This window comes from Lichenostomus cassidix, chromosome 18, assembly GCF_008360975.1.
Source record: "Lichenostomus cassidix isolate B80296 chromosome 18, HeHo_3.0, whole genome shotgun sequence".
In the NCBI taxonomy this organism is placed as follows: Eukaryota; Metazoa; Chordata; class Aves; order Passeriformes; family Meliphagidae; genus Lichenostomus; species Lichenostomus cassidix.
The window spans coordinates 7,832,373-7,856,409 of record NC_139498.1 but is presented as its reverse complement, the minus strand read 5'-3'; the positions used below and the strand labels follow the sequence as shown (position 1 = coordinate 7,856,409).

The following is a 24,037-nucleotide window of genomic DNA, read 5'->3' as shown; positions in this document are numbered from 1 at the left end:
TTGGATACAGCAGGCAGCTCCTGTGATTCCCTGCCAGGAGCAGCACCTCTGACCACCCTGTTGTCACTGAAACTGCTGGAAAAACAAAAACCTTCCAAGCAACATTTTAGTGTTAGAGAGTCAAGGCATTACTTTATTTCTGGCCAGGATGTTGTTCTGGCCAGGATGTGCCACAGAAATCATTTCATCCACACAGAGCCCAGGTGTGCAGAGAAGATCATTCCATGACACATAAGTTTTACTAGATTTTTCCCCAAAATTTATATAGTTAAAACCCATAGAAATCCATTGGTTCAATGTTCATTGGTCCCAAGTTGCACAGTTCTCAGTATTTACTTTCTTATTGGACCAGGATTTCTTTGCCTCTGATGTTAATTAAGTCCTCACGCCTTGATTTTCCTATCAGCCTTTTTCAGACCACATGTCTCCAACCATGCCAGGGGGTCAGGTCTGGAGTAGATACTGCCTGATGTTTGCTGATGACCTTTGATATTTTCCTGATGGTCATTATCTTTTGGGTATCTCCCAGTCTGTCGAGAGGTTAAGCTCATCAGACCTCACCTGGTAGAGCAATGCCCTGGAAAGAAACTTAAAATTCCTTTTCCCGGGGCAAAGGCGACCAAAACCCCTTGACTAAAGCTATATAAAAACCATTTTAACCTGGTGTATTTCCCAACGCAGGTCCAGAGGCCGTTCCCAGCCACGCTCCCGGCATGACGGACGCTCCGCGGGATGCTGGCCCCAAGCAGGCGGCGCCGGCACGGCCGGACAAGCCAGCTGCTGACTTTGGCTACGTGGGCATCGATGCCATCCTGGAGCAGCTGAGGAGGAAAGCCATGAAACAGGGCTTCGAGTTCAACATCATGGTCGTGGGTGAGTTGTCCCCCTGCTGCCTGCAGTGCGCTCAGTTGGGTGTTGTCATTGTCCTGCCTGGATGTTTGTCCTCTTTGGAGTCTCCTCGGTCAGCAAACCCTGCTCCCAAGGAGCTGCCTGAGTTCGGCTGGAGTTAAAGCTGTCAGTGTGGTGTGGTCCATGGTCCTCTGCACCCTCCTGCACCTCGGGATGTATTATCCATTGGCACATTCCAGAGAGAAGCACCTCGAGGGGAGTCAGGGCTCACAAGAGCTGCCTTGACAGCTCTGCTGGGAGTCTTGCTCTGGCTTGAGCAGTCAGAGGGCACATGAAAGGCTCAAGGGGCTGCACTGCTGCTGGTATTCCAGAGCCCTCATCCTTGTTGGTACTTCCAGTAATTTGGGTAAAATTCATGTTTGTGAGTTTTTTTGTATTCAGGCAGCCCTGCTACACCTACCAGGGAAGAAATGCCAAACCCAGTGATTTACCGGTGGGAGTAAAGAGCAGCAGGAGTGGTTTGCATAGCTCAGTCATTTGGCTTGTGTGGCTCCTTTGGGAACATGCAGGGCAGCACAGCAGAGATGAGATATCCCAGGGGGGATCCACAGGCAAGCAGGGAGGGCTGGAGGGTTGTGTGCCCAAATCCTGCTGCCCACAAGCTCCTGTTCATTATCTCTCCCAGGCTGCACGATGGATGGGATGGAGGAGATTTATCTCTGCTGGAGACCCCTGGCTGCATCACTGCTTCAGCTGTGGGGCTTGTGCTCCTGGAGCCCCCAAAACCAGGGATGGCACAGCCACTCACCTGCAAAATGCTGGGTGTACTGGAGAGCTGGGCAGACACTGGGATACCAGGCAAGGGGGAAAAGGGAAATAAACCTTTTCTGCTCTTTTCCAGCTGTTAATGTCTGGCCTGGCCCTGTGGAGCCCTTGTGAGAGCTGGGCTGTGCTCCCTGGGGCTGGGCTGTGCTCCCTGGGGTTGGGCTGTGCTCCCTGGGGCTGGGCTGGTCAGGCAGCAGCTCTCCCTGCCTGAGTCTCCCAGGGGAGCTGCAGGGGGATGAGGAGAGCAAAGTCCAGGCCATGAGCAGAGGTGTGGTGATGGGGCCTCACCATCCCTTATCTTCCTGGGAGGAGCTGTGTAAGGCTATAGGTGGTGCCTGTGAGATGTCCCAGGGATATCCTGGGGGTCTGCATGGGGCTATGGAAGGGCCTGATCCATTGTTTCCTAATTCTGTTAAGAATATCAGTGTGCTGCAGCTTCCCAGCAAGCTCTGCAGATGCTCTGCCTTTCCCATTTTGATATTTTCATTCCCTCTGTGCGGAATGTTCCCCGGGCTGGGTGATCACAGCAAGCCTGGTCAGTGCAGAACCAGTTCTTGAGAGGTATTTTAACCAATCCAGCACTTTGTTGCTAACAGAGCAGCATTTCCACGGCAGAGGAATCTTTGTGCTGGTGCTGGGAGCCTGCAAGCAAGATTGCCTGAGCTGAGCTCCCGTTTTCCTGCTGGAGGAGGCTCCCATCCCTCCAGGAGCACGTTCCCATCCCTCCAGGAGCACGTTCCCATTCCTCCAGGAGCAGGCTGTGCTCTCTCAGCACCCCGGCTCTGCGCTGTGCAGACAGGGAGGGATGCTCAGGAGTGGCTCTGCCTTGGCAGCACTGTGTGTGGTACGAAGGCCCCATGCTGCGGCGCGCCTGGAAAACATTGTTCTCCCCTTGGCAGGCGCTGGGCTGGCTGTTTACAGGCTGGGAATTCGGGGCAGCATAAACAAGTGGAGCTCTGGCCCTCCCTGAAGAGCGGGAGGGATGCGGGAGGAGCAGCACCTTGGGGAAGGCGTGCTGGGCTGAGGCTGGAGGCAGCAGCAGCTCTCATCCTGCTGTGCTTCCCTGGCCATGGCCAGGCTGCCAGGGGTGGGTTTATTCCCATCCAGCCTGAGCTGCGAGTCCTGGAGTTGAAATTTTTCCTATCTCAGTCTGGCAGGCAGGAGATGAGGGCAGGGAGGAGGGAGGTAGGAATTTGGGCACTGCTGCCATGCAGGGGTCACTCCTCACCGTGTCCTTGTGATGGGGCTTTGGGAAATCCCTTTGCCCACTCTACCAAGGTCCCTGTTCAAAAGGGTTTCACAATCCCAACCAGAGCTCTGAGAGAAGGCTGCAGGCTGAGTTCAGCCCAGCTCCTTGTCCTCTAAGGTTGAAGAGATGAAGAAAAATGTCTAAACTTGAAAATATCCCAACAAAAACAAAAAAACAAAGCACATCTTTTGCTTTCAGTTTTCAGTGCAAAGCAGCTGGAAGGAGAGCAGAGTTGGCCAGGCTCAGCTGCATTTCCCCTGCTGGATTTCAGTTCTGGGAAAAGCAGTGGGCTGCAAACCAGGGCTCTTGGAAGGAGGGCTCTGCCCTGCACTCAGCTGCCTGTGCCACAGCCTTAGGATCCCCAGGTGCAGCCCCATCATGGCTCAGTGAGGTCAGACGGTGGCTGTGGTGATAATGGGACATCACATCCTGGCTGCTGGTGCCTCTCACCTGGTCCCCTTCCAGGCAGTGCAGCTCCAGCAGCTTGGACAGACACAACTGCAGAGACTTACTGCCCAGAGCTCTGGCAGTGTGTCACCCCTCTTTCCTCGGTGTGTCAGCTCTCTTTCCCCTCTCCCCAGGTGCTCCATTTAATGGTGAGCACTGGTGCAATGAGAGCTCTGTTTTGGCTCTGCATGCCCAGCTCCAGACCTGTTTGTTCTTGGCCCTGTGATTTTAGGCAGCAGAGGACCAGGAGCACCTGCCCCCAGCCTGGTCCATGTGTTCCTTACAGCCCAGCAGTTCCTTACAGCTCAGACAGTGGCTGAGAGTTTTCCTGTGCTGGATTGCAGCCATTGGTGATGTTGCAAACTCAACTCTAAAATTGCTATTTAATCAGGGAGTGGGGTGATGGCAGGAGGTGATGCCCCATGCTGGTTGATCCTACTGTTGGCTTTGGCAGCCTGGATGGGCCAGGACCCTGAAGGACGTGGGTGAAACCCTTGCTGGCTCTGCTTAGGGACACTCTGTGGGACAAGGGACATGCTGATGGCAGTGCCACAATAACTGGCTGCAATATGTCTTGGCAGAACGGGGCCACTGGGGTCATCGTGGTGTGTGCAGGAATTCTGCAGTGTTTGCAGAGAGCACAAAATATCTGCTCCCTGGGTTTTGAGAAGTTGTTCTGTTTTCTTTGCTCTGGAAAATTTGTTCTCCAAGCTCACAGTGCAGCCGTTCCTGGAGAGTCAAGAGCTGCTGGTGTCCTTTCCTCACAGATCAGCATCAGCTCTGGGATATAAAGCATGAAAATGCTTCTCTGATGGCTGTTTTGCTAGAGTTGTGGAATCTCGTGTGCTTCCTGGGGTGTTGTTTGTGGGATTCAGAGAAGCTCCTGGCGTGGACCTGTGTCTGTGCAGCCAGCTGGGCTGATTGCAACAGCAAGTCCAGCAGGGAAGCAGCAGCAGATGCAGCAGGGCTGAGGTTTGTAGGATTGTTGTTAGTCCTGCCCAGATAAAGGCTTGCCAAGCTATTCCAAAACTTTCCCTGTGGAGCTGGACAGATGTGACTGCAGGAGAGTGAAGACACACTTGGGATGCTTCTTCCTGGGGTTTCCTGGTCCCTGTGCCCTGCTGGGCATCATCTCAGCCCTTTAAACATCCCCAGCACTGTGCCTGTCCTCAGGATTGCTGGGATTGTGCCTGGATGCAGGGAAGCAGCTCTAGAACTGCTGACTCCCAGCAAGCCTGGCTGCTCAGAGCCAGAGAGGGGCTCTGCTACCTCCAGCATCCTCCTGGCTGGGCTGGACTGAGCTCCTCGGCTCCAGCTGCAGCTCTTCCCTCCCTCTGTCCCTGCTGCAGATCCAGCACAGGCTGAGTCTGTCAGCAGCCCCATCCCCTGGCCCCTGACAGAACAGCCTGGAAAGGAGGGAGTGCTGACCGTGGGTTATCCTGCTCTCTTCCAGGTCAGAGTGGCTTGGGGAAATCCACGTTAATCAACACTCTCTTCAAATCCAAGATCAGCCGGAAATCTGTACAGCCAACTTCTGAGGAGCGAATCCCCAAGACCATTGAAATCAAATCCATCACTCACGGTGAGGCTCTGCAGGTCCCACCTGCTGCTTTGGCTTTAGGTCCTGCTCTGCCTTGTGTCTCTGGGGACTCTCAGGGGTTGTGGACTTCCATAAACCTCCACTCTCATCTCTCTGAACGGGCTTTTACCATCCAGAGATGCTTGCAGGGCTGAGAAAACATCTATTTTTCCTTTATTCATCAGCATTGAGTTGTGTTGGAAGGGAGCCAGTGAGGTGGCCGTGGGGACAGCATTTCAGGGTGGGTATGGGGCTGGATCCCTTTGGAGGGCTGGTCAGTGCCTGGGAGGAGCTGTGAAGGTGCATTTCTGACTTTGGGAGGGTGGGCTTGGCCAGAGCACCCATCAACACTCTCCTCTCACCCCAGCTTTCCTCTCTTTCAGAGATTGAGGAGAAAGGAGTTCGCATGAAGCTGACAGTGATCGACACCCCGGGCTTTGGGGACCACATCAACAACGAGAACTGGTGAGCTGCCACTGCCCTGGCTGCAGGGGGAAGGCAGGAGGGACCCAGCACATGCTGACCCTGGTGCTGTGCCCCCCTGCTCCGTGGGCAGCAGGAAGGAGGGTTGCTGTGGTGACAGCGCAGTGCCATGCTCCCCGTGAGAGCCACAAACATCCTGCTGTTCCAGGCATGAGACAGCCTTTGTTTGTGGCCGGGAGCAGCTGTGTGCCAGCAGGGCCACTCCCCAGACCCTGCTCATGTGGCTCTGGAGGCTGAACTCTGAGCCCTGGGACAGTGCCTGGCTCTGCAGGATGGCCCCAGGGCTGGCCCATGGCAGGTGCCTTGTTGCCACCCTGAGCTGGGCTGGGCTTGGGGGCTTTGATTCTGCTCTTGCTCCTGTGCCATGACACCGTGCAATGAGTCCCAGCCCTGTGCTGCTCCACAGCCAGGTCCAGGGGGAGAGAAGGGAGCACTTTTTAGCACTTGCTTGTCTAAACCAGCCAGTAAATCCCTCCTGCAGCAGTGCATGGAGTTGCTAAGCAGTGAACATGTCAGGTTTGTGATTTAAGAGATGCTGAGCATCCCTGGTTCAAAGGGCTCTGCTTCACACAGGCCAGGTGGGAGGGTCAGGGTGGTCCAGCTCCCTCACACCACCCCCTGTTCCTGTCTCCCTGCAGCTGGCAGCCCATCATGAAGTTCATCAACGACCAGTACGAGAAGTACCTGCAGGAGGAGATCAACATCAACCGCAAGAAGCGAATCCCCGACACGCGGGTGCACTGCTGTATTTATTTCATCCCAGCCACCGGCCACTCGTATGTAACCCCCTGTCCCTGCCACCCCTCAGCCTTCCCTCTCCTGGGTCCCATCAGGGCAGCTCAGCCACCAGGGCAGTTCTCCCTGGGATCCTCCTGTGGTTTTTGGGGCTTGAGGAGCTCGAGGACAGCTTGAAGCCATCCTTTTAGGGCTGTACCATCTGGAGCCCTTGCAGTAGCACAGCAGAGCTGCTGTACCCCAGAGAAATGTGGTGTTTCCTCCACAAAATCCTCTCTGAGCTCCAGGGAGCTGCTTGCTCTGCTGTGGTCACCTGGCTTACTGGGAGTGAATGGACACCAGGTCTCAAATTGGATGGATAGGCTGCTTTTGCAAGCAGAACATTAATTTTTTTTTCCTTTGCCCCGACATTGTAAGGGGTGAAGCCAGTTTTCCTTATGCTTCCAAGGCAGCAAACACCCTCACCCTGTAAGGATATTTTGTAGGTTGTTTGACGAGTCTGCAAGTGGGATGTTGTTTATTCAGCCCAGAGTTCTCCTGGCTCTGGCACTTCTCAAGTGACAACATCAAAAGGCCCAGATCTCACTCTATTTTTTTCCTTTTCTGCTCCCCCCCCACCTTAGGCACACAGCCCACCCTGAAAATCTGGGGCGCTTAAAATGTCTTGAAAAATGTGACTTAAAGTATCACAACATAAAACGAGACCTAAGTTTCCTTTTGATTTGTGTCAATTCCTTCCACTTCTGGCTCTGTCTGCATTGGGATGTTTTTGGGTCTGTTTTCAAAAGTAAACTTAAGCCTCCAGCACTGTATTCATGTCAGCCTTTTCCACTTCCCCATGTGGAGATTTATTCCAATAGAAAGGACTTTGTTTTGCTTCTGTCAGTGGGTAGACCAAAAATGCATCTTTCACTGGAATCAAATGACTGCATGGGCCAGTTATGCTCCTCTTGTGTAACTGATCGGGAGCAGAGGGGCTGACGAAACATTTATGGTTGAATACAAGAAAGCAGAGGAGGTTTCAAAGGGAGATGACATTTTTAGGCCAGTCTAACGTGTTGGTCCCACTTATCTCAGCCTGGATCTGCAGCCCCTGCCTCGGCAGGTCTGACATGCAGCTTGAGTTGTGCTCCAGCTTTTCCTCCCTGCTCTGGCTGTTTAACCCTTCAAAAACACCTCTGATGCTTGGAGCCTGCAGGGAGGTTGGGGATGCTGGGTGCAGGCAGGGATGTGGAGCTCCATTGCCATGTCCCCTGGCGGAGCCTCTCCAGCCGCGCTCTGCTTTCTCTCACCCGCCGGCCAACAGCAATTGTGGGGATTTTCAGCTGCTTTTTTTCCTTCTCTCCAGTGAACATGTGTTTCCAATATCCAAGCTAGCCCGGCAGTTGGGGGCTGTTGTTGCTGAACCCTGTGCTGATCCTCTTTCCCCGCAGCCTGATAGCCTGGCTGGGGCTGTCCCTGCTGTCACCGCCTCACCCGTCCCCTCCTTCCACCTGAGGCATGACTGAAGGGGGCAAACCCACTGGGAGGGGGATGTTGATGAGAAATTTTGCTTCTCTGAGAGCTCGAGCAGGCGTTGGGTTTCCTTTCTGCTATGTTGTGAAGCCCAAGTTATGTTTTTCATCATCATGAACAGGCTTTTCCCAGCGTGGACACAAAGGGGTGATGTGGCCACCTCTCTGCAGGGTGGAGCTGCTGTGGCAGGGCTGTAGCAGAGGATCCTGTGGGGAGCCTGGTCCTGGGGTTGTCACAAGGTTGGGTGCAGGTTTGTGATCCCTGGTCCCTTGCAGGTGTGGTCCCCCAGGCATGGGAAGGGATCCAGGTCCTTGCTGTGGTGCCTCTGGCTTCTCCAGGAGCCAGCTGGGAGGATGGCAGTGGCTGGTGGAGCTGTAGGACCTGCACTGGGGACATTGTCACCCAGGTCACTGGGTGAGAGCTTGCTTTTTCCTAAATAAAAGAGTGAGGGATTAAAGAAATTAAAGTTGATGCAGAGATTCAGAGGCCAGAGCAGAGGATTGCTGGGCTCTGTTTCACTCTTGCCCTCCCTTGCAGGCAGCTCGAGGGTTAATCAGCAGAGAAGTTTCTGCTGCACAGAGAGTTCCCAAGGGAGTTGAGGACAGGCTTTGCAGCCCATGCAGTTCACACACAGCCTGTAACACTCCCCTGTAACCCTGCCTGTGAAGGCTGAGGACTGAGCTGGCAGGGGCTTGCAGCTGCAGCTGCACAATCCTGGCTCTGCCACCCAATAAATATCCCTGCTCTGACCCCTGCAAAGCTCCCTTCAGCTCGGAAATGGGGCTCTGGAACTCTGCCTGGCCTCCTCAGCACCTCTCCTGCCTCTAGCAGGGCTGGTGGCTGAGGGGCTGCCTCTGAGTGCCCCTCTCAGGTGCCCACCAGCTCCCTGAGCAGGTGATGGGGCTGGGTGGCTGCTGGGTCCTCACTGGTGTTTGCTCAACACACAGCTCACATTCCTGCTGTTAGTTTGATCTGGGGCACGACCAAAAGGAAATAACTTTGCAGCTCACTGTGGATTTTGAGTCCTGTAACTGCATTTCAGGGGAACCAGCAGGAATGAGCTTCTGCTTAGATGCTGTCTGTTCATGGTGGCAGAAATAACGTGTGTCCTGCCACCACAAGGTGTGCCCAGCCCTGTAAGGTGTCCCCAGCCCTGCCAAGATGTCCCCAGCCCTGCCAAGGTGTGCCCAGCTGCACATTCTCCCCCAGGCCCACAGCAAGAGGAGATGAGGGAACAGCCAGCACTAGCTGGAGTGTCTGGAGCCCATCCTGTGCCTCCTGCTCCAGCCATCCACTCCCCTTAGAGCTCCTCCACCCCTCCTAGCAAAGCCCAAAGCATGTGTGTGTCTAGTTATAACTTAATAATAATATCAGGGACCATTTGGGGAAGGGGAAGAAAATAGATTAATTTTCTTGGGTTTTACCTTCTCTTCTGTGATGTATTTGGGGCAAATAGTGCTCATCATCACCTTAATCCATGTATTTTCCTTTGGTGTCTTCACATGAAGGTGATGTGCAGCTGCAGGCAGGCATTGTTTTTAGTGAAAAGGTTCACTTTCTTTTACATAATTAGGGTTTTGGGGGATCTGCCTAGCAGGAGTTGGTAGAATATCTAGAAACTTACAGAATACCCTAAAAATGTACAATTTGCTCTGCTGGGGAGTCCCTCTTTGTTCTCAGGGTGGTGCAGGGAAGTGACCTCCATGGATGAGGCACTTGCAGGAGCCCATTGGAGCAGAAAGTTGTGTCAAAGGTGCTTTGGGCCCCTCTGGCTGTGGGTGCAGATGGTCACTGTGCCTGGATAGGGGCAGATGGACACTGTCACTGTGCCCAAGTGGGTGCAGATGGACACTGTCACTGTGCCTGAGGGATGCTGCTGGACACAGCAGGGCTGTGGGCTGCCTCTGGCTCTGCCTCCTGCTCTCAGGCTCACTGTGGCATCCTCGGCATGCTCCGGATGTGTGAGGGATCTGAGAGATCGGAACTGAGCTTTTAACATGTAGATTGAGCTGAAACTCCAGCCTCTGCCTGATTGTGAATTCATCTGCATTCGCTCCATATGCATCCTGGTCTTTAAAGGAGAAGCTGATGAAAGAGGCAGGAACACAGGCTCAGTGGGGAAGAAGCTTTTAGAGGAGAAAAATTGTTTGGAAAATAGCAAAGAGAGAGGAGGGGAAAGAATTCTACTGGGAGAGGAGCATAACTGCATTACTTCCTTGGAGGTCTGGGAAATACATTATGCAGAGCTCCAAACAATGTTTGCCAGCAGCAAGTCAGCTCAGATGTGTCCATGGGGGGTTCCTTGTGTTTTTTTCTATTCTTTTTTCCCTTTAATAGCCAAAATCTTTCTTTCCTGGGGCCCAGGGTGATCTGTGACCCCGTGTTTGTGTTAGGACCTCGTTAGTTGGTGTGCTAATGACGTGTTCAGGGCTGTGTGTGCTGTTGGTGTGGAGGACAGGCTCCACCTGGCACAGTCCAGCTCATCCCTGCCAGAGGAGTGGCTCTGACCAGGGTTCAGCTGGGTCACCAGTGCTGGCTGTGCTGGGGCAGCCTTGAGCTGCTCTTTTCAGATCTGCTGGAGCTCAGTGGGTCTCTCTGAGGCTGAATGTCCCTCCCTTGGCTCTGGAGCCAGGCAGAGGTGTCCCCCAGGGATGGGGACACTGCCTGCTGGCTGCTGAGGAGCAGGATGGGTCCCTTCCCCCCCTCACTGCTGTGGCTGGGTCTGCAGGGGTCTCTCAATCCTTTTTAGGGCTCAAGGAGACTATGGTGGGGTTTGGCTGGAGTGTGTTGGCAGTGGGTGATCTCTTGGCCCTTCAGTGAGGACTCATTTCCAACAGGCTCCTACCCCAGAGGTGTTCCTGGGCCCTGGCACCTCCAGGTTTCCTTTGCAAGGCAGCATCTGCTCACCTGTGCTGCATGTGCATGTCCCCATCACCTCCAGAGCCACCGAGGGCGACCTGCAGCAACTGGAAGTGTCCCAAGGAGGGCTTTCCTCCTGCTTTGGGAACCCCCAGCAGTTAAAACACCTTCAGGAAGGGCTGAGGAGCAGGGGGGATCATGGCCAGGTGTCTGCAGGCCTTGGATGTGGAGCAGAGTGGAACTGGAGCTGTGTCAGTGCTGTCAGCAGCAGTTCAGCCGGGAGGGATTTCCCGAGGCGCTGATCACTGGGGTTATGCAATCTCTGCAGATTTCCTCAGCTGAGACTTTTGTTGTAGAGATTTTCTGACATTCTTGCCCTCTGGAACAAGCAGCATCTCTTCTGTGCTCTGTGAGCCCCTGGAGAATTTCCAGGGCTTTTTTTAATCCCAGCTGATGGATGTGAGATGCAGCTTGTGCATAACCACGGGCTGGTGCTCAGCACAGTGGGCAGTGTGAGCAGGAACAGTCACCTGTGGCCATTTCCATGTTGTGCTGTCCCTGGATGGCTGGTGACAGCTTGGAGAGGGCTGGAGGAGGTTGAGATTTGTACAAAAACAAAAATGGCAGTGGGCTGGCCCTGCAGCCAGCATCGTCCTGCTCTCATCCCAGCTCCAGAAGGACACAAGTAGCTCTGGGCAAGTTCCTGCAGTCCTCTGTGGCTGTACAGAGATAAAAGCTCTCTGCCACTTCCCGGGGCTCTGTGAGGGTTCACAGGCGATAGCGGGAGCTTTGAAAGGGAAATGTTTAAAGTGTTTTCAAACCCCTCTCTGTGCTGTCACTCTTTTAAGAAAATTTCTTTACTTGTCCTATCTGAAAGGAAGTGATTCCCCCTCTGTCTGGTCTTTGAAAACCCCTCTCTGCCAGGGGATTGCAGCAGCCTCGCAGTGCAAACCTCCTTTTCCCTGCTGTTTTCCAGGCTCCGGCCGTTGGACATCGAGTTCATGAAGCGCCTGAGCAAAGTGGTCAACATCGTCCCTGTGATCGCCAAAGCCGACACGCTAACGCTGGAGGAGAGGGACTACTTCAAACAACGGGTACGGGGCTGCTGCCTCTTCCCGGGGCTCCCAGCCCTGCCAGCCCATCCCCTGCTGCCCCTCTCCCCCCGAGGCTCCCCAGGCAGGGCTGTGCAGGCAGTGTCTGGCCGGGAGCCCAGTGCATTCCTGGGGCTGCAGCTCGGAGCGATCCCGCCTGGCCGCAGGGCAGCAGAGAGCCCTGCTCTCCAAGCACTTCCTCGTGTTTCTCTTGGACCTCTGTCAGTGCACGATCAGTTTGGAGCTCTGCGTCTCCAGGCTTGTTTCTCCTGCCTCCTTTGTTGGTGTTGTTGTTGTTTTCAGGGTGTTTTCTGTTATTCTGGGAGGTTGGTGGTGCTGCAAATAGGGGGTGGAAAACCCTCCCTCTGCAGCATCGTGCACTGATACAGGAACCAGGCAGAAAAATGTGGGTTTGCTGAGCTCAGCTGGGCAAGACTTAAGAGGGAAGCAAGGTATGAAATTCCCGTGGTTGGGAGCTGAGGAGGGGCTGTCTGAATCCACAGCAAGGCGTGGGCTTTGCTCCGAGAGGTGGAGATGGCCCATTTGGGGCTTTGGTAAGGGACTGTAAATCCGTTTGTGTGGGAGATGGATGTGGCTGCAGGCGTGATGGCCTCAGCATTCCCTGCAGAGCTAAGATCCCCAAGCTCCTTGGTCCATGAGTCTGAACTGGGAGAAGTGAAGGGAAAGGAGGTCTTGCCAAAAAGGAGTCTTTAGGGCCACTCCATGGGTTATGGAGAGGATGACACCTTAGCCAGGGGTTGTTCCACACCTTGCAGGAGAGGGTGAGCCACTCCTTCCCACACTAGTGTTTTCCCAGTTCCTGAAGAGCAGCCTCAGGCATTGAATTACGCAGTCTGGATTTGGGGCTGAATGCAAACTCTGCAAGCAATTTCCTTGGCTAGAGGCTGTCTGGGAATGGAGCTGAGGGGTAATCCAGGCTGGGCTCACTGGGCTCCTCAGGCTGTGTGCACTGAGCTCTGTAAGGAGCTGGTGAGGGGACACCAAGGGGTGAGTCCACAGTGCCACATCTGCTCCCTGTGGTGGCCTCTGCAGGCTGCTGGCTCCATTCAGAGGTCACCAATGCACATATCCCTGTGTCTGAGGGTGACTCTGGCACTACCAAGTCAGTCTGGTACCTCAGTGTCACCTGGGCACCTTTGGCTGCTGATGCCATGGAAGCCATGGGGACAGTGTGTGGCTGTGCTGCTCTGCCCTGGCTTGGCACAGGACAGCTCTCCCTATCTCTGATTGCCTCCTGATTATAACCAGAGCCCCAGACCCTTCCAGATGGAGGGAGAACACTCAGCCACATGGCGTGTTTGCTCACTCTTCTCATGCTCCCAGCTCCAGACCTGCTGATGCAGATGAGAGGGCAGGAAATCAGGCCAAGTGGACACAAACTGGGATCTTTTCCACTCATTCCAGTGTGGTGTGTGTGTGCTTCCAAAAGCAGAGCCCTGTTTGCATCTGGGGGTGTGGCTAGCTCAGAGAGGTGATAGGTTGGGGGTTTGGATGGGGTGGGCAGGAGATGTGAAGCTCCAGCTTGGCTGCAGATTGATGCCAGTGCTGTGCTGAGCGAGTGGAATGTGCTCTGTGCAGTTGGCTGTGTGGGGTTTTTCCCCTAAATTCAGTGTGTGGGTTTGGTGGGAGGTGGCAGGCTGGCTTGGAGCATTCCCTGGGCTGGATCCACTCCTCTGCCAACCTGCACTGCAGGGCTGATGTGGGGTTATTGCCACAGGAAGTGACAGGAGCTGGCACCAGGGGTTTGCAGCCTTGTCAAAGGCTGATCCTCCAAGCTCTCCAGGAGCTGAGCCTCCACCCAGGAATCAGATTTCAGTATCTCTTGGCCTTGCACAGAGGCAAAGTCCTTAGAGGCTGCTCTTCCAAGCAGTCCTTGTCCCCTCAGATCAAGTTCCTTTTCCAAGGAGCATAAACAAACACCAGAGAGCAGCTTTATACCTTTGTGTTACTAGCCTGGCAGCTGTGCTCCCCTTTGCTTGGGCAGCTTGGGTTGCCTTGTTGTGTTTTTCAATCCCTAAACAACATCCAGCTCACATAACTCCATCTCACTCCCTGCCTGAGCTGTGCCTTGGCTCCAGGTTCTTGCAGAGGTTCCAGGGAAGCACATGTGGCTGTGTGGCAGGAAAACACAGCTCTGTGTCCCCTGGGTGGGCAGTGCTTAGGATGGAGAGGGACAATGCTGCTGCTGGACATCACTTAGAGACCCTCTCGGGTGGGCTGGGAGCAGCTGGGAGTGCAGCTCCTGTTGTGCCTCTCCTTCAGCTGCCCCTCTGCTCTTCCCCTCTAGATAATGGCAGATCTTCTCGCCAACGGCATCGACGTGTATCCCCAGAAGGAGTTTGATGAGGACTCTGAAGATCGGCTGGTGAACGAGAAATTCCGGGTCAGTGCCTGTGGCTGGGAGGGTCCTGCAGCTCCAGGGGTTGGGATGTGCTGGGGGATCCCTTCCAAAAGGACTCTTTTCTTCCCAAAGCTGCTGTGCCCTGTCCATGGGGTCTGCCCAGGACCAGGGGTCCTCTCAGAGGATCAGAGCAGGGATGGAAAGAGGCTGAGAAAGGGGAAGGTGTCCTGTCCATCCTCCTTCCCCATCTCCATCAGCAAGCAGGGGCTCCATGGCCCTTTCCCTGCCCCAGGCACAGGGAACAGAGCCTGCCCATCCCTGCCTAGGGCAGGAGCCTTCCCAGCATCGGGATGGAATTTACCTGCAGCTGTCCATTCCATGCTGCAGGAGGCAGCTAGCAATTTCTTGGCAAAATAAAGTGGATTGGACAAACTCGAGGAAGAAAAAAATATTTTAGGGACTCTGAAATTCTAAGACACCAGCTTGGGTCAGGAGAAGGCTTGGTCACAAGTTGTCAGATGCTGGGGGCAATTCCCAGGGAAGCTTTGGGACACCTTTGCTCCAGCTGCACCTGGCACCTGCCAGTGAGAGGCTGAGCTGGGCTTTGGGCTGGTTTCAGGCTGGGCACATGTGCAAGAGATGCTGGTACCCAGTCCTGGGCTGCCTGTGGACCCTGGCAGGAAACACTGCTCAGGAACATCAGGGACAGACCAGCTCAGCCCACGAAACTCTCCAGAAAACAGCCTGACACAGGACTTTGCTCACAGGACTTTCCTGAGCAGTTCTCAGGAAGAAAACATGACTTTGTTTTTCTCTTGGCACAGGAAATGATCCCATTTGCAGTGGTGGGCAGTGACCAGGAGTACCAGGTGAACGGAAGAAGAATCCTTGGGAGGAAGACCAAGTGGGGCACCATTGAAGGTACCTTGCTCTTGGTTCCCCGAACCCCAAGCCCATCTCCCTGCCCTGGCAGAAGACATTGAGCTCCAAAACCAGCAGAAGTTCAGGTGTATGTGGTGCTTCCCTGCCCCTCCAAAAAAGATAATTTCCCTGAATTTTTAGGACTGGAAACACCTTGGTCAATGCTCCTGCACTGAGTTCCTGAGCCATGGTGTGTCCTGTGGGCTGCTGAGAGCTGGAGGGGACATTTCTGGGGGTCTCATGGCCTGGATTGTACTTCCTGCACAGTTAAATGCCTGATGGCAGGATTTGAGGGCACAGAAGTGACATCCCTGTGTCTCAAGCCCCTGTTAGAACCTTCCCCTGGCATCTTTGCCCTTCCCCATGCCTTTGGTTGGTGCCCTTGTGGGATCTCTTCTCTCTTCCGTTTCCCATCGGCATCTCCCTTTCTTCTCCCCCATGTTACAGTCACAGTTTAAAGGCTAGATGAAAGCTCCTGGCTCCAGCACATCTTACATTTCCCTGGCTGTGGTTTCTGGCAGCCAGCTGGCTCATCTCCAGTGCCACCCCTCTCATCTTCCTCCCCTTCACTTCACAGGTTCCTCTCATTTATGAGTCTTTTTAATAGGAATCCTGTGTTGAGGGATGGTTTAACAAAGCTGCCGGGGAAATCAGTGTATTTTGAAGCTCTGCTGCCCTCTCGTGCTGTGTCCCTGAACATTCTGAGTTTAATGGGATTCATTAAACCCTCACTTTCTGCTTCTGGCATCTGCCTTCAGCACAGGGAGACTCCCAGAACACAGCCATGGCCATGGACAGCCTTTGCATAGCAGTGTTATGGTATTTAAATAGCTGGACTCGATCTTAGAGGTCTTTTCCAACATAAAGGATTCTGCTGTTCTATGTACAAGACTGTTTGGGTTAAAAAATATAAAAAAGGAGTTTTACCTCAAAATTGAGTAAAATTTGGGGTAAAATAGCAGCTGTCAGACTAATTGTGGTGAAGCAGCACCCCTTGATTTTTCCCTGTTGCAAACACTCCTCCTCCTGCCAGCAGCAGCCTTTGACAGCAGGAGTTCATGTCCTTGCATAGCTCTGGGATGCTGCAGGGTGCTCATGGCTAAGCTACAGGTGAAACTCTTCTGTGCAGACACGCCTGGTGCTCACTGTGACCTTCCCCTGCCTTTTTTGGGGCCCAGGGGTTCCCACATTGTGCTGGGGCAGGATGGAAAGGGGCTGTGGGTGCTCAGCCAGACCTCAGCAGGGCTGGGCTGAGGCAGGTACGCTGTACCTACAGCAGCAAAGAGGATTCCTTGGTCCTGCCCCTGTCCCCTGGGGTGTGAGTGCCCACCTGAGCCCTCCACGCCCTGCTGAAGCCCCCAGCTCCTGCTGGCCCCCCTGGGTGCACACTGATGGTTTCTCTCTCTCTTGCCAGTGGAGAACACAACACACTGTGAGTTCGCCTACCTGCGGGACCTCCTCATCAGGTCAGTGCTGTGTCCCCAGAGCCTCCTGTCACCAGGTGGCATCCAGGGAAAGGGGACAGCCCAGCCCAGCTTGAAGCAGCTGCTGCTTTGCTCTGCTCCTCCACCCCTTCCCCCCTCCTTCCCTCCCACCCTGCTGCCACTCTGCAGCCCCTCTGGTGGCCCCACTCCATGGGATGAGTTTTCAGGGGGCTTTTCTCAGCTGCAGAGCTGAGCTCAAGGAGGTCAGGAGCAGTGGGTGGGTCAGCACACACTCCAGGATTACTGGCACTGTGGCTCCAGCTCACCTGCAAGCAGCCTCAGTGATCCCTCACCAGTGCGAGGTCTTAGCCCAGCTCCAAGACATCACCCTCCACTGGGGTGTCGTTCTGGGGTCTGGGTGATCACTGGGCCCTCTTGAAAGAGGAGTCCCTGCTGTGGGGCAGTGTGGGGCTGAGCCCCCTGGGCTTCCTAGAGGGGGCATTGGGCTGCTCCTGAATTTGGCTGCAAGTTTGCTCTGCACACGAGAGCTGTTGCTGGCCAAGAGTTGTGTGGGGCTGCAAAACCTCATCCCAGGACTTGTGGGGTCAGGGTCTCCCTGGGTGGGTGTTCTGCATCCACAGCTCCCACGTGCCCAAGCACCAGTGAAAGCATCAGCTCCTGCTGTCTGTTATTGCCTTTATATCCCTCCTGTGCCCTAAATACCCTGTTCACCAGTGAGACAGGAGGGGACAGGGGGACTGGGGGCTGTTTGCAGGGTTTGGGGTGCAGAGGCAGAGGCTGTGCCCAGCAAGGCGTGACTGCTCCATCTCCCTTCCCTGCAGGACACACATGCAGAACATCAAGGATATTACCAGCAACATCCACTTTGAAGCCTACAGGGTGAAGAGGCTGAACGAGGGCCAGAGCTCTCTGTCCAACGGCGTGGCTGACAAAGAGCTGGTGGCTAACGAAATGTAACCGTCCCGCCCGCCTGCAGGACCTTGCTCGCTCACGCTCGCTATTTCTCCCCTGTCCCCCCTTTATTTTTATATAAAACCCTCTGCCACTGTCCCTCTTGCCCTGGTCCCTGACCCCTGCCATGTTAACTGACCAAATAACCAGACGTGGAGCGGGGTTGGCCGCTCTCCCCCCGCTTTGTGCCATGAGTTTTGTCCTCGGCCCCCTGAGCTGTGTCCCTGGGCCGGGGATGTCCCTCTGGGGGGGTCAGGCTCTTGCTTGCCCCCAGCTCTGGCCCCACAGCAGAACCCAGGGGAGCAGATCTGTGGGGCTGGCAGGGTTGGGGTGCCCTGAGCCCCTCCAGCCCCTCCATGCAGGGGTTCTTCTCCGTCCATTGAAGGCGAGAATCACTCCACAGCTTTCGGAAGCAAGGTGGGATGAAGAGAGCAAGACAGTGCCATCCTTGCCTCCTGCCGCCTCCTCCGAGCCCTCTGCAGCCCTGTGGGACCTGCCAGCCCCCAGCCCAGCCCCTGTACCCTGTCTACATGCAATAAACTGGGAGTGTTTAGGTGTCACCTCGCCTGTCACCAACCCCCGGCCAGGCAGAGACCTGCTTTGGGAGAAGTGCCTTTTCAGACTGTGACCTTGCAATAGCGTGGGAGAGAGGAAGGAGGGTCTGCCTTGTCTGTCTGCAGCCTGCAGAAGGCTGTGAAGCTCCACAGAGACCCTCCTTCCCTCTCCCTTGGGCCAGAGATGTGCTGATGTCCTGGGAACACTTGTGTATTTATTTTTCATTCAGTTGGGTGGGTTTTTGTCTGAAGACTCAGAGTGTGTTTGTCCAGAGGGGGCTGAGTGTGGAACTTTGTCTCTGCAAAGCAGTGGTGGGAGGCAGAGGGTTGTCCTGTCTGACCCTTGTGATTCTTGGGCTTTTCCCTGTGTCAGAGGAGGCTCTTGGGTGTCTGTTGGTGAATTCCTGTTCATTCTCTGGGTCCCCTGTGTGATGTGTGTCTGGGGAACACATCCTCTGTGTCACTGGTCCTTGTGCAGGGTCTGTGCATGTGCTGATCAAACCCTGCAGCCCTGGGGAGAGCTGGGGGGTGCTGTGGGTGCTGCTCCCCCTGCTCTGCCCCCAGACCCTCTTTCTGTGTGTCTCCAGTAAACAAGACCCTGCAAGCATTAGGTAGCACTGTGACTCAGGAGCAGGGAGCCCTGGAGCAGAGCCCTGCACTCCTGCTCCCCTCCCCAGCTCCCCTTGCCTTTCCGTTCTCCATCAACCTCCAAATCCTCTCTAAGGGATAAAACTTCCTGCAAATCACCCATTTTTGGGGGCACACCCTAAAGTGGCAGCGTGTCCCATCCTCCAGCACTGGAAGGCACCTGCAGAGCCCTGTGATCTCCAAGGGGACAAAGCCTGGCTCAGCACAGCTGACCAGCAGGAGGGAGGAGGTTGTTCTCCCCTTGCTGGGGATGCCCAGGTTTTCAGGGGCTCCCCACACATGCCCCCAGCAGCCAAAGGGGTGTGGACATTGTGAGAATCAGTTCTCCCCTTCGCTCATATTCCCCCTCCACAGCAGCCCCACGGAGCTGTTGGGGAACAGCAACTCTCTATTTGCTGACTTGCTATACTTTAGCAAAAACAACAACAAAAATGCATTAACTGAAGAAAAAATATATATTTCAAGTGTTTAAAAAAAAGACTGAAAGGGGAGAAAAATCTCTTGTGTTAGGCACTTCTGCAAATGCCATCTTAAACTTTTTTTTCCTCTAGTTGATATCTCAAGCTGGGCCAAGCAAGACACGCCGCTTTCTCCTTTGTAACCTGACTTTTTTTTGGACAAAAAAAAAAAGAAAATAATACAATAAAAAAACCCTTCATCCAGATCTATTAAAATGGCCTTTTGGGGGTTATAAGCATTATGAAAATTTAGTCCATTTTTGTATAAATAATAGTGTTTAATATGTATTTCCCAAAATAAATGTTTCAAATGCAAATAGAAGGAGGCTTGTTTCGAAATGTCTGTTCCCAGCCACTGTGCAGTTGCTGCTGCATGGTATTCTCTCTGTTGTAACCAGAGAAAAACCCAGAACAAACACTCCTAGGAAGTATAGTTGAAGTAACTACAAACATGGACCATGGGCCTTGCTCCTGAAGGAATCTACAGGAGTTTTCCCCTGAATTGTGGTTTTTCTTGTGTTGGAATTTGGGGTTTTTTTACAGTTTTCCTCAGTGCTGGTGTCTGACCATGTGCCCATGGAGGGAGATGGGGCAGAGGATGCTCCAGAGCTTCCCAGGCAGATGTTCTCCTGGTGACACATTGAGAAATGGTTTGTGGACAGAGAGAGGGGAAAGGAGGCAAAATTCCCCAGCTCAGCAATAAGGGCAGCTTTTGTTTAGCCCAGAGGAGGAGCTCAAAGGGTCAGAGGTCCCTTCATGGGAATGGTGCAGGGAATGGCTTCCAGATGTTGGGAAGCTCTGGAGAGGTGGGGTTGGCGAAGGGAGAGCAACAACACCAGATGCTCGGATGGAACGGGAGTTTGTGTGGTGCTGTGGGAAAAATCCCAGCTGGGGGAAGGGTTTGCCATTGCAAAATTCCCCCTCAGTCCCCAGAGCTTTGGCCAAAGGGCAGGAGTGGCCTGGGAGGGGGTGGATGGGGAGGGTTTGGGCAGAGGAGGGGGCAGGAAAGGGGCTGCTCCCCCTGCCCACACCCTCCCCTGCTGTCTCCAAGGGAAATGTGCCTAACGATGCCTGGGCTGACAGAAAGGACCTTGCACTAATGGCTTATTGAGTGGCCTCACTTTAACAAATGAGGGAAATGAAGATGAGTGAGAGTTTAATTACCGATCTGAACAGGGCTTTCCACAGCAAGGATTAGCCCTCACTTCCCTTGCCTGGCTCTGGGAGGAGACCAGGACCCCCCAGCACAGCCTGGCAGCCCTGGAGGAGGGAGGGCTGGAGATGGGTCAGGTTCCAGAGAGCACCTCCATCCAAAGAGGATGACTATAAATAATAAGAATAAAAGGGACTATAAATAATTAAAGCAGCTCACTGCGAGTAGTTCCCGAAACGTCTGCCTGATTTAAAAACTAATTACTTGGAGGGTAATCACCACCAGAAGCGCACATATTTACCCACAATGCTGCTCTTCCCTCCTCTTCCTTTCGCTCCCTTCTCCTGATTGCTATCCCAGGCATCGGCACAGACTTATCACTCACCCACAGCGCACAATAAACTGGGTTGTACTCGTCCATCTCCCTGATTAATAATGTCATTGGAGACCTGCTCAGGGAGGAATAAATCCTCTCTGGGTAGGAGGCCAGGTGCTGGCAGGAGGGGAAGCTGTGCTGTGTGCTACCTGCAGAGCCCCAGAGGGCTCCTGCTGCAGGGATGGAGCTTTGGGATGCCCAAAAAATGGACCAAGGAGCACCAGGAGCCCCAGAGGGATGTGCCAGCACCTGCTGGGTGTGAGCTGCTGCTCAGGGACCTTCCTGGGCCATCACTCACACACCAGCCAGGAGTGTGCATCAATCCCTGAATTCCCTGGCGTGGGAGCTGTCCTGTTGGAAACATCTCCCTTTGATGTGCAGGCTGGGCTGCAGCAGGCACGGGCAGAGCTGCAGAGCTCAGCCTTTAATTACTGCCAAGCTGCTGCACTGCAGCTGAAAGCTTGGGGGGTTTTGATCATCTCCAGTGTGGCTCCAGCAGAAAGGAGGATTTGTCTCTCCATCTCCACCCCTGTGCAAGCTCCTCATGCTGCCTCCATCACTGGCTGCTGGCTCCAGCCCTCCTGCTCCTTCTCACAACCCAGCAAAACCTTTTCTGCCATGCCCACAGCAAGCCCGAGTTTGTAACTCTTTCACGCAGTTTAGTTTGTATTTATTTGCCTGAGCTTCTCTCTGGTCCTGTACAAATTAATAAATAATTCTCACCATCAGCCTGATTTACGAGCAGCACTGCTCTGCGCTGCTTCATTTAGGAAAACAGAATAATTTATTCCTAAGTTATGGGATTCAGGAGACTTCCACCCGCAGCCCATGATATTTTCTCATTAACATTACCCAGCTAAGCTAAAAACTGCAATTTCATAAGTCATACTTCCTTCAAAGGCACATTACCAGCTTCCCAGGGACTCCAAAAGTTTACTGAAGCTTAAAGACATACCTCATAGCATGCAGAAATGTGCCAAAGTCCCTCTTCTTATTACCACTGAAACCATCTTTCCTGCAAGTTTCCCTCCCCTGCACTCTTCCCATCAGGAGGATGTGTAAGTGAGTGATGCTGGTCAAAAGAATTGCATTGAGTTACTCTTTAACAAGAAGATAAAATGAAAATATTTAACTGGGAAACAAAATAAAAGTCCTCTGCTCTAGTGCATATCTGTAAATTACATAAGCCAAAATGTTCCTTTTTTGTAGGTTTTTTTTTTTGGCTGGGGGTTACCCACAGTGAAAATGTGGGATGGAGAACTGGGATACATAGAGATGGATAATTCTGTGGGAGTTCCTTGTCACTAAGTGCCATCAGGACCCAGGGCTGAGCAGTTGTTTTAATCTGTGAGCCATTTTTAAAGGAGGTTTGGGGTTTTTTTGTAAGCCACAGCTGAAAGCTCTTGCTGGCAAAGTTTACAGACTGCACTCCTTCAAAAGTAAAAATTGTCACCTTTTAAGGACAATGTCCTGAAACAGCTTTGCAGAGGACAAGGACAGGAAAGCATAAAGAGCCTTGTGAACATCACACTGCACCAGCCCAGGGCTCAGCCTGTGGGGCAGCAGAGGAGCATCCCCCCTTCCCTGCCCTTCTCCTCTCCTGCCACCAGCCTCAAAGAAAGTCAAGATTAAAATCACATTCCTAAAGCAAAATTACACATTGGAGACTCCAGAGCCCTCCCGGGAGGCTCAGGGCATTCCTCTATAAATATCTGTCTCGATCTGTTTAATTTGCAGATGAAATTAAGCCTGGGAAGAAAGGCAAGGATGTCTTTTCATGTGTGGGCTGTCCGGCTTTGCCTGGAATATCAAAGTGAGGAGCGTTACAAAGCCCAGCTCGCCGGGATTATCTGAGGAACCTTGTAGGTCCCAAGCGACGGCAATTTCGGGATCAAAAGGTGTGGTACTTATGCAGAAAGCCAGGCAAAGCCAGCCCCAAAGAGCCAAATCTCAGGTCAGCTGGCAGAGTTCAGAGATTTCCAAGGAAACAAGAAGGTGGGTGAGGAAGCAGGAGAGGCTGGGCTTTCACGTGGACTTTGGATTAAATATTAACTCGCTGCAGTGGGTTATGAGGATAAATATTTTCATTAATCATGTATGTGTTCATTATGAGGGTGAGAATAGACCGTTCAAGATTCATCTGCATGAGCTTTTTAACTCCAACCTCCCGTTTTTCTGCTTGTAGCTTTTGGTAAAACATCATCTTTTGTGCTCAATTTCTTCTGAAAACTTTTTCCCCACAAACAGTTTTATTGGTTTCAGCATTTTGTTGGTTAGGCTTTGAAAGCACCAGCTGAAAAGAATTAGCCTGAGGGTGAGTAGAGAGCAGAAAATGCACCTCTAGTTACAACAGGGTAAGGGGAGTGGGGTGATGGTTTTGGGGTGGCCCATAGAGGTGGGAAAACAGATCTCACATTCCAGGGATCTGCTGCCATGTGCCAGTGACACCTCACCATCCATTTCATTAAAAATTGGAATTTTTCCTCCTTTCCTCCAATTTTATTGAACTTTTCAATCATTATGAATTTCTTTAGCTTTCCTTCCTTTCTGTTTTTAGCAGCTTTTTCCAATTACTTGGTGCTTTCCTTTTTATTCCAGTAATTTTTTTAAAGACTAGTCTAGAAGGAAGAGGGAAGATAAATTAAAATTTTTACTAGAACAGAAAGTGGATGTATGGCCGAGAGTCTAAAACCCTGTCATTAGCAACATTTAATAAGGAACAAAATTATTGGGCAAGCTGAGATGTCTGCAAATTACTTCTGAAACTCTCCAGGATGGAAGGGATCTTCAGCAGAGAGAGCTGACTGATGGGTGAAGACACAAAGGGTTTGGAAGGAGCATCTCTAGTGACCTTCTGCCCCACTCTGAAGATTTATGGATGTTGAGCAGAACTCTGAGGGACCCATCTGTGGGTGAGACCAGGGGTGACACCTAAAATACCCTCTGTCCCTCTGTCCTCCTTCCCCAGGGCTGGCTGCAATGGCTTTACTCCACTGGCATGAGTAGAAGGAGGCACCAATGCCAGTTTCAGCCCTGTGGAGGAAAAGAGAGGCCATGGATGTTTGGTGTTTCCTTTTCTGAGCACTTCTGCAGTTTGCTGTGGAGGAGGAGAGGGCAGATTTGGGCCTGTGCTGGTGGCTGTAGCTGGAACATTTCCCATTTGTTTAGAAGCTCTGGTTTCGTCCCTCTCCTACCTCAGTCTGGCATCTCAGAACACACCGCACTCTCAGTGCTTTCTGCTGGAGGAAAAAACTGTTTTAAACAGGGTTTTTGCTGTTGTCAGCCAGGCCAGTGCCCTGGATCATCAATGCCAGTGCTGGAGCAAGCACAGTGTGCAAACACCAGGCTGTGTGAGGTTTGCCGGAGTCAGAGCTCAGAGAGAGCTGCCGTGCTCTGAAAAGGGACCAGGGGCTCCTCCTGGAACCCTCCTGTGCTCACAGAGCCACTCTGGTGCTTCCCTGCTCCTGCTGTGACACTGAGACACCTCTGCTCCCTGCTGCAGGTCATTGTCACAGTGCAGGGCCAGGAATGGAGTGG

General features: G+C 53.1%; 1 protein-coding gene and 1 long non-coding RNA gene across 8 annotated transcripts in view; one reads left to right on the top strand and one right to left on the bottom strand.

The window, feature by feature from the left end:
- The window catches only part of SEPTIN9 (septin 9), a 135,684-nt gene extending 116,391 nt beyond the window's left edge, over positions 1 to 19,293 (top strand). For all 7 annotated transcript variants that reach the window (XM_085077891.1, XM_085077898.1, XM_085077897.1 and 4 more), the window contains 9 exons: positions 682 to 873; positions 4,824 to 4,952; positions 5,333 to 5,414; positions 6,071 to 6,208; positions 11,518 to 11,635; positions 13,941 to 14,036; positions 14,819 to 14,915; positions 16,330 to 16,381; positions 17,182 to 19,293. In XM_085077891.1, the coding sequence (XP_084934017.1) occupies positions 682 to 873; positions 4,824 to 4,952; positions 5,333 to 5,414; positions 6,071 to 6,208; positions 11,518 to 11,635; positions 13,941 to 14,036; positions 14,819 to 14,915; positions 16,330 to 16,381; positions 17,182 to 17,317 (1,040 nt within the window). In that variant the 3' untranslated portion in view covers positions 17,318 to 19,293. The remainder of the gene's footprint in view (positions 1 to 681; positions 874 to 4,823; positions 4,953 to 5,332; positions 5,415 to 6,070; positions 6,209 to 11,517; positions 11,636 to 13,940; positions 14,037 to 14,818; positions 14,916 to 16,329; positions 16,382 to 17,181) is intronic.
- A 3,493-nt stretch (positions 19,294 to 22,786) lies between these two features.
- LOC146429634 (uncharacterized) lies at positions 22,787 to 23,814 on the bottom strand. Its single transcript, XR_014855625.1, has 2 exons — positions 23,695 to 23,814; positions 22,787 to 23,533 (listed from the first exon to the last, which is right to left on the bottom strand). It is a non-coding gene; the product is annotated as an uncharacterized LOC146429634 (long non-coding RNA).
- Between the last annotated feature and the right edge of the window lie 223 nt (positions 23,815 to 24,037).